Raw genomic sequence first — 14,914 nt, 5'->3', positions numbered from 1 at the left:
GGAGAAACAGCATGCATAAACACCCTGAAGTCTGTGTGCTCAGCATGTTGGAGGAACTGACAGAAGACTGCCAACCTGGAGCAAGGATTTCAAAGGGGGCAGTAGCAAGAGAGAAGTCTGAAGATTAAGCAGAGCCAGATCATGAAAGTCTTAGAAAATCAGGTTAATAAATTTGGGACTTGTTAAAAGAAAAACTTTAAGCAAACCAAATTTAACAGTTTGTTTTTTAAGCAAAGAACAGTTTGCATGTGAGGCTCAAAGAGCTATGCTCTTCAAACTTGGCAGGCAGCATTTATGGCCAGAAAATGGAAGTGAGGTACAGAGACAGCTTGACTGGTTACTGCTTCAGGTGAGCACAGTTAGATCAGCTGGCTGGCTGTGAGACTGAGACTCAGCCATTTGTTACAAAAGCATACCCCTAAGTTGGGTTTACTTACCAACTTGCATATTGTCATCTAGAGACTCAAGAGTATAGAGGACATTCTTGGGCCAAATTTAGTTTAACATACTTTATTGGAAGTATAATTAGGAAGCCACTGTAGAATTTTAAGGATGAATTGATAACATTTTAGAATTTTAGCAGGATCCCTTTTTACTTCCAAGTAGGAGTAGGACACCAGTAAAAAATTGATAAGAGGACACCAGTAAAAGGCTATTTTGGCAATGAAACATAAGGTGAAGATGGTTTATATTAGGAAGGTGGCAGTGGAAATGGGTAGAAATAGATGTTTAGGAAATAGACACCAGGATCATTTTCTGATGAGCGTCCTTATTAGAGGTCTTGAGTGAAGAGTAACAATAATAGCTTCCTTTTAAAGTCATTCTTCTCAACATTCATTGAGCGTTTTTTACATGTCAGGCACCATGCTGATGAATCTCATTTAATCTTCAACAACTTTATAAGGTAGATATTAATATTTCTGTACCCATTTTACAGACAAGAACCAGACTTAGAGATTAAATTCATTTACCAAAATTAGACAACTGGTAATGAGCAACTTCCAGGTTCTGACTTGAAGAACTGGATGGCATTTCTCTAAGGTAGGAAACTGGATCTGGAGTAAATTCTGTGGAGCAAAATGAGGAGTGCACTTTGGAATATGTTAAGCTTGAGAGCATGTAAGAAATCCAGGTGGAGACACAAGCAGACAGTTGGATCACTGATACAAACATCCTTCTTTGCTAGAAGGGAGCCTTCTTTGTACTGAATGAGACAGAAGCCTGTTATAGCCAATCATAGTAAGCAGAATAGGTAAATGGATTTACACACACACTTAGGAGACTCATCAGGAATATTTCAGGCTATGTATAATGCCTTACAGTTCCATTAGATGTATTGACTGAGATTGGATTTCTAAAGTGAGCATAAGACTTTCAGTTTTCAAATTTATTTCCTTTTACTCAAAATCCACTAATGATATTAATTAAAGCAGAACCTTTAACTTAAAACTGGGTAATTAGCTCTGTGATTCAGAAATGTAAATAGAACTATAAGTCACGAAATAGATAAATGTGTTCCTGTTAGCTAACATTTAGCTACCAACCTCATGTCATTCTTCTTTCCTCGTCCCCTCTTCCAATTATATGTATGGCAACTATTACCTACTTTTGTAACAAGGATCACAGCAATTTATAATTAGACAGTGGAAAGGAAATGTTCTGTTGTGTTGCTTCTGACTCAATCTTAATTTTTCAATTTCTGATTAAAGGCACTGCAATTTAAAGCCTTGTAAACTCTCTTTTATTTGGAAATTGCTACTCACAAGTGTATGAAAACTGTAAAGTTTGCAAAATGTTTTACATGGTGTTCCAAATATCATCTGTCAGTGTATGAACATGTGCTAGCTACAGCAATATGTTAAATAAAGCAGAGAAGGGATTTTCTTTGCATCACTTTCCACACTCTCTCTAGACTGTAAGACTAGATCCACTTGAATGCATTAAAGAGAGTAGAGGAGGAATTGGGATAAATTTGATCAGCATAAACAGACCTTCTAGTTAGCTGCTACCCAGATAGAGTTCTGTCCTGCAGAAGAACTTCTCATTTTTTAAAATAGTTTTTTAGTTGGAGATGGACACATTATTTTTATTTATTTATTTTTATGTGGTGCTGAGGATCAAACCCAGTGCCTCCCACATGCTCTACCACTGAGCCCCAGCTCCAGCCCAGAACTTCTCTATTTTGATGCTGGCCATATAAAATAGAAGCAGGGCACTTTGTTTAGGGCACAAACTAGGAGTTCAATAAAGTTTTGTTGAATTAATGGCCACATGATAACAACTCTTCCTCAGTTTATTTAATATGTTAATATGTTCCAGATATTGGGTTAAAGATTTTATGTATATTAGCTCATTTGATTCTTAAATCCTTATCTCTATTTCCTATATAAGTATAATAACGAAACTGAGGGTGAAATCACTTGCTTCTTGTTAGAAGCTGGTGCTAGTGGAGTCAGGACTGAACCCTGGGGTTTGTGAAGTGTGTATCCTTTGGCATTTAAAAAAATTTCTTTATGGGAATTGAACCCAGGCCTCAGATGTGCTATGCAAGTGCTATACCACTAAACTATACCTCCAGCCCTTTTATAAAAATGTAAGCTAAAACATTAAGTACAGGAGGGGTCCCCCACTCTCTTTTGATATAGTCATTATTACTGAAGTGTACATTTCAAAAATTCATTAGTGACAGTAGTTTTTAGAAGCATTTTATACTAATGAACTAAGTGGTAAAACTGGATTAGTATATAGAACTACAAATGTAACTAAGATGTGATCTTATCATTTTCTGTCTTAATATCATGAGAAGGAAGTAGAGGAGACAACTTTGCATTATTAGAATTATATTTGGAAGCTCAACCATTAGGCAAAGTAAACTACATTAATTTCTTAGCTTTCTGATTAATCTAGAAAAAAGCAGGTTGATGGTCTGTGTGAGGTTAACCATATGAGTGGTTTTTCCTTTTCTAGTAAGTTATTGTTTGTTCTTCCCTCATGCCCAACCCAGATACCAAAAATCTAATTTTCTAATGACATTATATTATCTCTGGCAGCTGGTTTCAATAGAGAATTCTAGGTCCAGTAAGGTCAGCAGCAAATGACCTTAGAAGGAACAAGAATCTGATATATTTTTTTTCCTAAGTAAGAGATGTGGAAATGATTTTTTAAAGTTTTATCTCAGAAGTTAGAACAACATTCAGAATATCTCTGGATTTTCTGTGTCTCAAACATGAAGCACTTACACTGAGCCCAGTGTTTTTTGCAGTTCTGGAGGGGGCTGCAGAGAGCATAGCTAATCACGGCCCCTGCCAGTTCTCCCTGCCAGGGTCAACTCTAGGAGGATCACTTCTTGCCCAACCTCTCTTTCCTCTTCCCTGGGTCCTTGTTCTGGGTCTGTCTTCTCCTCTGTTCTGTCTGCCTCATCTCTTCGCTTGGATTCTTCCCAGTCTTAGAATTCCAGAGAGAAATGGATGGGAAAGATCTCCTTAGTGTTCAAGGTCCCGTTCTGATTGTGGGCTAACCGTGAGGATTTGGAGCTTATGCAGATTTCTTTGTTTTCTGAAACACAAAGAATACACAAGTGAAAGGGTTTTTTCAGGGCACTGAAAAAAATTAGATCCATTTCTGGTGTCTCACCTGAAAAATTCAGGAAAACTCACTAATAATCTACTATTTAATGCTGATTTTTAAGATAATGCCATTTAGAAGGAATTTTCACCTTTTTGAGTAACATTAGAACAACTTGTAACATTGCTTGGTGTTGTAAATCCTATAAAAAATCTTGTAAAATATAGAGATGGCATTGCCTGCACCCATTCTTAATGAGATTCAATTATAATGGGACTATTTCCATCTTTTCACTCCTACCCAAAGCCTGTTTCTTCCTTTTGCCATTCCCTAAAAGCTTTCTGCCTGCTGTTTGGTTATTGCTGCCATCTAACGTCTCAAAATAAAATTGCAGTAGGTCTGCCTTTTCCCGAAAGATTCACACTATTCTGCAGTTTATGGAAATTACTGTTGGAGGGTGTAGGGAAGTTCTAGCTTTCTCTCTGAAGGTTTGATACACAAGTGAAAGGGTTTTTCAGGGCACTGAAAAAAATTAAAGTTGAAATTGAGTCTGCTGAAATAAACGGACAATAATAGATTAACAGGAGAAAAGGCACACAAATTCATTAATATGCACACGTGCATGGGCCCCACACAAAATATGAAATTCAAAGAAGAGCCAGATAGTTGAAGCTTAAATACCCTCTTTATAGGGGAGGGAAAAGGGGAATGTAGGCAACTTTAGAAGGGTAGGAGATGATTTTTAGGGGAGATGAATAGGCCCAGAGTACAGACAATGCCCTCGACAAAGTTACTGTAGCCTCTAGGTGTGGAGTTTGGTTTTCAGCTTCCTCCTCTGTGATGAGTTTAATCTTCCTTGGTAAATGAAATTTCAATAAGAAGATTGAAGGCAATTGTGTTCTTCTTTGGTGGATCCGGTTTAAGTAGATAAGGGAACTTCAGAAAAAAGCCTCACCCAGAATCTGTTGATTCCCAAATGCCTTTGATTTAAAATTATCAGCACTCCAAGGCACCATATTTTGGGGGATCATTTTCTGAACACCAATAAAAGCAACAGCTGTTTCTTCCTAAACTCTTGAATAATAGCACTCCAAAGTGATGACTTTTTGTGGAAAGATGATAGGTAGCATGCACACCATAGTAAAAGATCAATCAGTAAAGCAAGAAGGAAGTTAAGTTACCTCATGCCTAGTACAGGATAAATTGTCATTGTGACCTTCGTGTACATTTCCTCTCATAGAATTGGACTTGATGCTCTGAAAGGCCTATTCTAGCTTTAACTTTAAAAAAAAATATCTGTACTTACATTAATAAAGGCATAGTTCTGTATATGGTACTATTTATTTCTTCAGGCTAAAGTTTTCAGTGTTGAGCATGTTTTCTTATAGAGAACTAAGTTAAATAGATGTTCCCTTTTACATTGTGTGAATAGATAGCATTGATAGATTCCCTCTGTTCAATCAGCAGAGGCAGATCTGAAGACTAACGATTGTTAGTGCAGCCTGAACCACAGCAATACTTACTGCTTGCATAGTTATTCATGAACTTCCTGAAGTTCCTGTGCCACTTGCAAAACTCCCACAATTAAAAAACAAAGCAAAAATTCTGACCACATCTGGATTTTAAAAGATTTATAAGTGTACTGTTCAATTTTTTTTTAGCATTTTGAAATGTAGCATTAATACTTCCATAGGCTAGAAAGAAATCTGAGGATAGAAGTCTTTCTAGATATGGTAGAGTGAAGGGAAATGGAATTTGCCCTACATGATAGATTAAAAAAAAAAATACTGAAGAACATTACCACCTGGAAAAACCTTCCTTGAGGATTCTGTTATCTTAAACTGACTTTGTAAAGAATATTTTGTTTATGTGTAGCATTTTAATAGGTATTTTGGTTTCTCTTGGTCACATTTTAAATAAATTATTCATCCTTTATAATTCCATAGTGGTTAGGGCAAAGTCAAACGAATATAATACCTCACCTTCAACTAGCTTTGACTTAATTGTTAACAGATATTTTATAGAATTGATCCCTGGGACCCCCATTGGAGGGGAAACCTATTGAATAAACTAAAAATGAATTTGCACCTGCTGTTATGTTTAGATACTATCCCTTCTCAAATGGGCATAGATCTAATTAAATACAGTTTGTTTTGCCATTATCCTTTCTTACATATTTCAGACAGGTTTCAGTGGTCTTGTTCAAACCATCCTGACCAAATTTTGCAAGTAAAATCTGGAGACCCACAGCGCCTCAAGAGCCTGGCTTAGCTTTAACACGGAACCCTTACTGAGTTCCTTTGAACCCCTGATTTTGTTAGTCTGTTGAAAAAGTTATTGTCAGGTTACTGTAGTTACCTATAGTTACCTTAGTAGTAATTGAAGTTACTACTATTACTCTCAGGCTTATCTGGCACAATTGCTTGTAAGTTTTGGCAGATTGATCATAATTTACTATCTTCTTGCAAATGAACTTTTTCCCTCTAATACTTCAGTTTTATTAAACATTATTATCAGATTTTTGTTTATTATCCAATTATTACTGATTTCTGGGGGAATTGAATCACGGATGAAGATGTATGACAACTTTAATGTACTGATTAAGAACCTTGTCTCTGAAATACAATTTTCTGAGTTTGAGTTCTGCCTTAGTTTGTTCTATGACTTGAAGTCAAATTATTTAACTGCTGTGAACTTCAGTGAGAGAGAACACATTTTTAAAAAGTGAAAATTTTTAAAAGGGAGACAATAATAGGAACTACTTAATAGAATTATTTTGATATCTAGATAGGTAGATAGATAATCCATTTCACAAGTTACTTAGTTGATACAAATGTAGAAATAGTATATTTATTTTTTTCTTTGTTTTTGGGGGCAGGAGTGGTACCAGGGTTGGACCCAGGGGTATTTAACCACTGAGCCACATCTCCAGTTCTTATTATTTTTTATTTTGGGACAGTTGCTTAGGGCCTCGATAAGTTGCTGAGACTGGCTTTGAACTTTCGATCCTCCTACATCAGCCTCCCCAGCCACTGGGATTACAGGCATGTGCCACCATGCCCAGAAGTTTTTTAATTCCTGTATTTATTCCTTTTTTGGGATTGTCTTTGCCTTTCCAAAGTTAGAGAAAACCACAGGATAGCTAAGCATTCAAATCATGGGCCTAATTACATATGTTTGTTCAGATCATGTCAGTAGTTTTAGAGCCTCAACCTTAAGCTAGGTGACTGGGGAGTCGTGAAGCAAGGAAGACTGAGACATGACTTCAGCCTTTGATGGGTGATTTATCAGAGGTATTCAGTCTCACCTATTTTCCTGGCTGCACATAGAATCCTTCCCTCAATTCCCAGATGAAGTCAGGCTCTGCTGGAACAGGCTCCCGTAGCACTCTGCACTTTGTCATGAAATAATTGTTTGTGTTGGTTGAGCGCCTTTCTATTCCTACTAGATTGTGTACTCCATCACATGAGAAGCAGTTTCTTTCTACTTTTCCCAATGTCTAGCACATGTCTTGCCCAAAACTATATGGCAAATATTTGTGGCATGACTACACAAGCTCTTAAGAGTGAACAAAACGAGATGCATGTCATATGTGACTTATACTGCACTATGAAAACTGAAGATGTAGAGAAGAGTTTAGCAATATCTACAAATAACTGTGTTGCAGAGGGAGAGTACACATCTCTCCAGGGGCCGTGGAAAGTAAGAGGTGAGTAGAAGTCCTTTTGACAAGGGTTAGATGCTAACTAAGTGTAGAAGAAACGAAAGAAGAGACATTTGAACTGGACTTTTCAAGGGTATAAAATTTGAATAGAAAAGTGTGGGAAAGGTTACCCCAAACATAAGCATTATTTTATATAATTGTATCATTTCTTTATAGCTTTAATCTCATTGTTTTCAATAAATCTGTAAAATGTATATTAGCTAACAATTTTGTCTTATTTCAGTGAACAATGTGGGAATCTCATATGAGTATCCTGAATACTTTTTGGAAATTCCTGACTTGGACAATGTGAGTCTTTTTTTTTTTTTTTTGTCTGCTATGGTAACAAAAAGAATGCATGCAGGTCTTGGTAAGATAGTATTGTATAATGATTCAGTCTGTGAGCACTGGAGTCCAGCTGCCTGAGGTTCACACTTAACTCCTCTGTTTACTACTTGAATTCTCTGGGGAAGAACCTAACTTAGTTTCCTCACCAGTAAAATGGGCAGCTTCATAGGAATGTTAAAAAGATTGAATAAGAAAATGTTTATGAACTCATTTACACAGTGTCAGTATCAATAATAGTTCTAGTTTTATTTTTTTTAGTATATCAAGACAACTCTATTTTAAGTATTAGGAGTCTAAACATCAATTTAAAAATCAAATATGTTAATATCTGTCAGCATGATTGATTCAGGTAAACCATCTCTACCAGAAGGAAAACTGCGTCCCTCATATGCACATAATCCTTTAATGAAAATAAGGAATGTATGTCATTGAAGGGCTATGTAAAATTTTTCAAACTGTTGAAAATCTTAGACTCAATAATTTCTACTCTCCATATTAGGAGAGAGGAAATTGCAAAGTGTTCTATTTATATTGGATTTAATGTGTCTTTTCACTTCCATAGTTTACTTGCACGTTTACCTTGTCTTTTGCATATTAGCATGAATTGCTGCTTTTGTTAGAAAAATACTGTAACACTAAGAGTAAGATAAACTCTGCCTCTCCACCCCAACTCCTATAATTTTTTCAAGGTCTTTGCAATATCCCATGAAACTTCCAATGTATCACAATATTACTTGAGTATATATCTAATATGATCAAATCTATATAAAATTATCTGTATTTTTTTCAGGCCATTAAGAAACTGATAAATATTAATATTCTTTCTGTTTGTAAGGTAAGTAGCTTTGTTAGAAATATGTCACCTTTTTGGTTCTTTCTATTAAAAATCGTGATTTGTGGTCAGATGATTTCACTTCAGTCACTTAGCATGTGTTCCATTTGAAAGGTGTGTGTTTACTTATGTTCTCAGGAAGTAGAAAGAACTGACCACCAAACAAGTATCTGTGTTATTCACTTTCTAATAACCTAACAGTTTAAGTGACTTCTACATGCAAACCCTATAGTATGTCCTGAGACTACAAAAACAGACTTAAGCTGAAGATTGATTGACTTCATCCACCTGCTATTCATCACTGATAATTTTTTTTCATTTTGTCTCCGCTGCGATCCATTTAAATTGATAGCTTAAATGTCATGGCACAGCATTGTATGGAGAATATGGGACCATAAAGTAACGAGAGTGATGTTTGTAGAAACCTAATAGCCAAGCCTAGCTGTGAAGTGCTAAGCATGTATCATAGCCATGTCCCTTGGATATGCCAACAAAAGACAGCACAGCTGATACCTCTAAAAGGAACAGTAGCTAACAAATAGAAGTATCTCAGCACTTATTTTGTTTAGTTGTTAGCAGTAACTAAACAAAAAAAAATGACCATACTTTGGTTTTATATACCAGACCAGTGAAATTCTGCCTGAGGCATAATTTCCATTATTATCAGATAATATATATGTACACGTTAGTTTATATATACACTATATATGCAGAAGTATATATGTACTATATATGTGAATATATAGCATATATAACATGGTGATAACATGCTTATACATACTAATATATACTATATTATACACACACACACTAGTTGAAGGAAATAAAAAAGGTTTCATTCAGAACTCTTAATTGATCAGATAAATATAAATAAGAACTGGTTGTTAATTTTTACTTTATGGCATAGTCTTGGTATTTATTGTGAATGTTTAAAAGAAAAATTCTTTTCTTCATGTGTCCTCATGTCCTAAGAGAAAGTATAACTTTTACATGTTTGATTTCAAGTCCAAGAACCCAGGAATGTCATGCCTTGCCCAACTTTCCATGTATGGTTATCCTTCTCCCTGTAGAACGCATGTGTTTTTTGAAAGTGTTAACTAGGTTTTTTAAGGCAAAGAATGTTTGGTAGCTTGCTACTTAAAGACACCTCAGATGAATTATATTGTAAAATGACAAATAATTTTGCAAAACAAATAGTTATTCCCATTGTATCTTCTCTCTTACTGTTATTAGCCAGGCTTTTTTTCTCACCTGAGATTTGGTTTAAGTGAGGTAAATCAGTAACAAGTGGATCTGAGTAGATGTGGAGCAAGACCCACATGCATAAAATTGATGCTTTAAAAATGCATCAATTTAAAATGAACTTATCTGTTTGGTTTTAAAGACATCTCCCTTATATTTGTGTAAGTGTAATCATTCTTTAATAGTCTGTATGTGGTTTCAAGATAATTAAATAACTACCATTTACTATTTATATCTGACCTTTGACATTTTACTTAACCTCTGTGCTTCAGTTTTCGTCTGTAAATTGAGGATGATAATTCTCTTCACCTCATAGAATTGTGAGAATTAAATAATGTAAAGTGTATAAAACTGTTAGAAGAGTGCCTAGAATATACAGTAAGTGCTCTAAAAATGTGATTGTTGTTGTTGTAAAATGTGATCGTTGTTACACTCAGAGCTGATAAAGGTTTTTTAGTAAATATGTGTAATCATGATTTTATATTTTTAAGAAAGCAAAGTGTTTTGGGGGCTGGAGTTGTGGCTCAGTGGTAAAGCACTTGCCTCACATGTGTGAGGCCCTGGGTTCGATCCTCAGCACCACATAAATAAATAAAACAAAAGATCCATTTACAACTAAAAAGTATATTTAAAAAAAAGAAAGCAAAGTTTTTGGATCAAAATTAATATCACTTCTAGTCTGTAATTCTGTACTTTGTTATTTTGCCTTTTGAAATGACTGATGTGTACTGTTACTTTCATATATCTTTTCTGGTACATTTGGCCGAGTGTTTGAAAATAATGAGTGTTAAAACAATGCACACATGTTTCATAATATATTGTACTGAGTTAATGAGAAAATGTGTTCAAGTGTTTAAATTTTATTTGACAGAATTGTTAATACTAGCTGCAAATTTATTCTCTGATAATTGTAACTCCTCTGTCAGATAAACTATGTAGGATTCTTACTGCAGATCCAGTAATACTTTCTTTATAAGCCCCTGCTTGTCTGCCCTGGGGTGCTTGTGCAGTCAGCCTTACGGTGTAAAACCCTGGCCTCCTCTGTCCCTAGAACATGCATTTTTGGCTGGCAGTCTACAGAATACTAATGATAAAAGGCCAAGGTCTGGCCCTTAATCTGGGAGGACTAGTGAGCTTGTTCTGCACCACAGCCACAGCTGTGCCCTTCATGCAGCATCTGAACCCAGATCAGCACGTGCAGCAGTGATCACATTACGCCCTTGCTTGAAGACTACACGGTGCTGGGGGCAGGGGGTGGCAGTGGCAGTGACATTGTGGGTAAAACAGCACAAACCCAACAGCACTGTGAAGTAACTTGTATTTGATAAAATACAAAATGCTTCTTCCCCCTCTTCATTCTTCCTCTTCCCTTCTCTTTTTTCCCGTTGTGATGTACACTTGTTCTCGTGAAATGAGGTAGTGAAGACAGATGCTAGTTTCTTAATCGCTTGTGGGCCATATTGATGGGAACCAGGAACAGCCGACGAATGGATATATGCTTAAAATTTTTGTATGCAGGCCTTTATTGAAAACCAAATCCCATTTTAAAAGCACTAAGGGAGTTTGCTATTTAAGATATTTCTTCACTATGCCAAATAATCAGCCCTTGATTGATTTTTAGTATGAATCTGAATTTTCCCGTACCTTTGTGATGTGCACGTTTAATGGGAAAAAAATTCAGAATTCTTGGTTTATGAAATCAAAGATTCATGGAATTAAGCTAGTATGGAAGTCAATATGTTTTTATGGTGCTGTGTGAGTTGATGTGGTGTCACCTCTGCAGCACAGTTGACTAGTGGTCATTCAGATATGAGGATGGTTTGATTGGAACAGTGGGAGTGTAGTGGCAAACTAGAAGGCAAGCATTATCTATAAATGGGATTTTATGAGAATTAAATGAATCAATGCATGTAAAATGTCTAATTAGCCATAAAAAAAAAAATCTAGAAGGCGAGAAAACTAAGTTAGGACAGCATCGTGCAGGAATTTGAGTGTTGTGCTCCACAGAACGGAGATCATAAAGTAGAGGTAAGATGTGAGCCACCGTGTGGTTCAGAGACTTGATTCTCGTGGTGGAATGACTGGCAATAGGTATTTTATGGCATTTAAGGCATTCACCTTGGTGAAGTTTTGTGTGTGACGCTCCCAGGTTTAGGGCTCTCATGCTGCTATGATTTGCTCTATAAGATATTTTGATGAATTGCTCCTATCATTCTTTAGTTGATTATGTTGCCCAGGTCAGGGCCACATTTTTCATAGCAATGACTTTTGGAGCCCTGGAATAACTTAAAAGGCAGTGAAAAGAGGTCTGGCTACAGAATCTTAGAAGGCTTTTTTATGGTAGCTGGAGGGGAGGGGATGGCATGGGTGTCTGCAGCCTAAAACTACAATGAATTTATCAAAAAACCTTATATGAGAATGAAAATAGCCTCTTCTTACCAGCAAGAGTGGTCCAAGTTTTATTTCCACACCAAACCACATGGTAGGGATGACTGGCTGAGGAGTGTCTGAGGAGATGCTGGTGAAATCAGCTTGTCCTGGGACTTTGGGTTTGTGCCCCTAATTTGGAGGACTTGCTGAGTAAGGCTCCAGCAATTTATTGCAAGGCCTATGCCATGCCAAGAGCTCTGATCAAATTGTCTTTACGTTTCCTTCGGGTTCACATTCTCCTGTCCTGTGTGAGCAGGTCATGTGATTACAAATACCTCTTAAGTCCCACATTCCAATAGAGGAAAGATAAAAGTACACTGTCCTGAGATCAAGTGAATTTCAGGTTATCATTAGATAAGTGATGGTGATGTGTCCAGGGGTATTACAGAAGAAATACCAGAACAGTTGGGGCTGCAGAGCACTAACGTGTAACTGTGAACAGCCCTCTTTCCATTGGATTGTTCCACTTTTTAGTCTTACCCAGTAATTTTGGGTTTATTCCTTTCTCCCCTCTCAGTGGCCTACTTAACAGGGCTTCCCCTTCCCTCAGATGCTTGGAAGCCTCGTTGCTTCCCTTCCCAGTTTTGCTCTTAAATCCTTTAGGGACAGGTTCAGTGTTATTCTTCTTCCTTAAGTGGTGTAGGAGCTCTGTGTAGGTGACCAGTATAGCAGGTAGACATTTCAAACTGGAAGAGAAGTCCTCCAGGTTGGGCTTTTTCTTTAGGATTTCAGATGCGCTGTGACTAAAATCTAAGGCAAATCTGGTCTCTCATCAAGAGCAATGATATTCACTCCATAAATGGTGGAGTTTTTAGACAGCTAAACCTCAGGATATTGAACCACACTCTTCTAAAATATTCCAGTTTTATCCCTGGAGGGGTTTCCATCCCATAATATTAGAGAATTTGCAAATGAAATTGTTTATCTACGATTGATTACCATTGGATAAATCATAAAAAATGGGAGAGGTGTTGTAGTTCCAGAGGCAGGCAAATATATGTCTAATTTCAAACACATTGTACACTGAGCTCCATCAATCCAAAGACAAAACAGATTTTGTTTGTACCATTTGTTTCTGACTTGAGATCGCTTATTCTAACGAGTCTGCCAAATTTGGGGTTGCCTTCCTACTCCCAGCTATACAGTTGTTTGATTGCTTTCATCACAATTTTAGGACCTCAGGACCATCAATACTTTACTCCTTTTCACATGAGCAACGTCCAAACAATATTACCTGAACTGCCTGCAGCCCCACTGTTTCAGTCAGCTTTTTTACTGCTGTGACTGAAACACCTGATCAGAACAATTGCAGAGGAGGAAGAGAAATTTGAGGGCTCACTGTTTCAGAGGTCTTGGGCAATAGAAGGCCAACTTCATCCTCAGGGCTCCAGGTGAGGCAGAATGTCATGGCTGAAGAGTGTGGGAGAGGGAAGCGGCTCACATGGTGATCAGGAAACAGAAAGAAGGACTCCACTCTCCAGATACAAAATATGTATGCCATAGCCATTCCCCAAATGAGCCACTTCTTCCTGCCATGCCCCACCTGCCTCCAGTCACCACCCAGTTAATCCCATTAGGGATTAGTTCACTGATTAGGTTAAGACTATAACCCAATCATTTCTCCTCCAAACCTTCTTGCATTGCCTCATACCCGATCTTTGGAGACACCTCATACCAAGCCAGAACACCCACTGAAGGGTGGGTGGGGAACTTTCCTTCTGATGATCCTTGAGCTGGAAGCTGCTGCTGGGCTTGGTTGATAAGGTGGAATCGAGGGCAAGGTCTTCCTATAGCTGTACTCCTTAAGAAATTTCCAGACTACCTTTCTATTTGAGAGACATAGCCAACCTTCTTTTTACTTTTTTTAGAGCAAAGAAGGAAATGAGTGGGAGTGTAACCCAAAATAAGGTTTATAAATTACTTTTTATAGTGAGATACCATTGAGTTTTGGTATTTGCTTTATTGGGAAATGGGGATGAGGAATCTCAAACAGAGCACAGTAATTGGTTTTTGTTTTTGTTTTTGTTTTTTTGATGCTGGGGCTGGAACCCAGGGCCTTGTGCATGCTAAGTGAGTGCCCTGCCACTGAGCTACATCCTCAGACCTTCAAGCAGAGCATAATTATTTATAGTTTTTCCTTTATATATTCAACCAAAGTAGGGACTTGAAAGCACATCTTGCTAGGGGTGGAGGTGGACAGGGAGCCTTCCTGATGCCTATACCTAGATTAGGTCTCTGGGTCAGTGCAATTCCATATATCACACCACATATCTTCCTTTCCGCTCACTCAGCATTTCATTTTTAGTGTTGAGCCTCTCTGTTAGTTGTAAGCACAATGAGAATCGATAGCATGTCCCATTTGTTTCCTGCCATATCTTATCCCTTACATATGGTAGATTTAACAGATTTTTTATTTGGTTTTGTTTGGGTACTGGGGTCTGAAGGCAGGACCTGCATACGCTGGACATGTACTCTATCACTGAGCTACATCCCCGAGCCCCAACAGATGTTTTTTGAATAAACGAGTGAATTATAAAAACCAAAAATTCTAGGTTGAATTCTTTGGGAATACAGATCATACTGATTGATTATATGTAGACTAGAAGGTTGAACTTGGATTAGCTATTGATATTTCCACTGAAGTCAACTGTAAGAATTTCCTAATCTTTGAACCTGCCAGAGTTGAATGGGCAGAAGAAGGTGAGTTCCCTTTCTGATTCTGGGTTAGGGATTACAAACCAATGGTCTGTGGGCTGGATGTGGCCTACCAATATGTTTTGTTTGGGTCAGTTTTC

The 14,914-nt window shown here is 37.2% G+C and overlaps 1 protein-coding gene across 1 annotated transcript in view; it reads left to right on the top strand.

Moving 5' to 3' along the window:
- The window catches only part of Hsd17b12 (hydroxysteroid 17-beta dehydrogenase 12), a 148,336-nt gene that overhangs the window by 100,403 nt on the left and 33,019 nt on the right, over positions 1-14,914 (top strand). Inside the window, exons 5-6 of the mRNA XM_027936716.2 lie at positions 7,512-7,576; positions 8,406-8,450. Of these exons, the coding sequence (XP_027792517.1) occupies positions 7,512-7,576; positions 8,406-8,450 (110 nt within the window). The remainder of the gene's footprint in view (positions 1-7,511; positions 7,577-8,405; positions 8,451-14,914) is intronic.

This window comes from Marmota flaviventris, chromosome 9 (assembly GCF_047511675.1).
Source record: "Marmota flaviventris isolate mMarFla1 chromosome 9, mMarFla1.hap1, whole genome shotgun sequence".
In the NCBI taxonomy this organism is placed as follows: Eukaryota; Metazoa; Chordata; class Mammalia; order Rodentia; family Sciuridae; genus Marmota; species Marmota flaviventris.
This window is presented reverse-complemented; position numbering and strand designations above follow the sequence as displayed.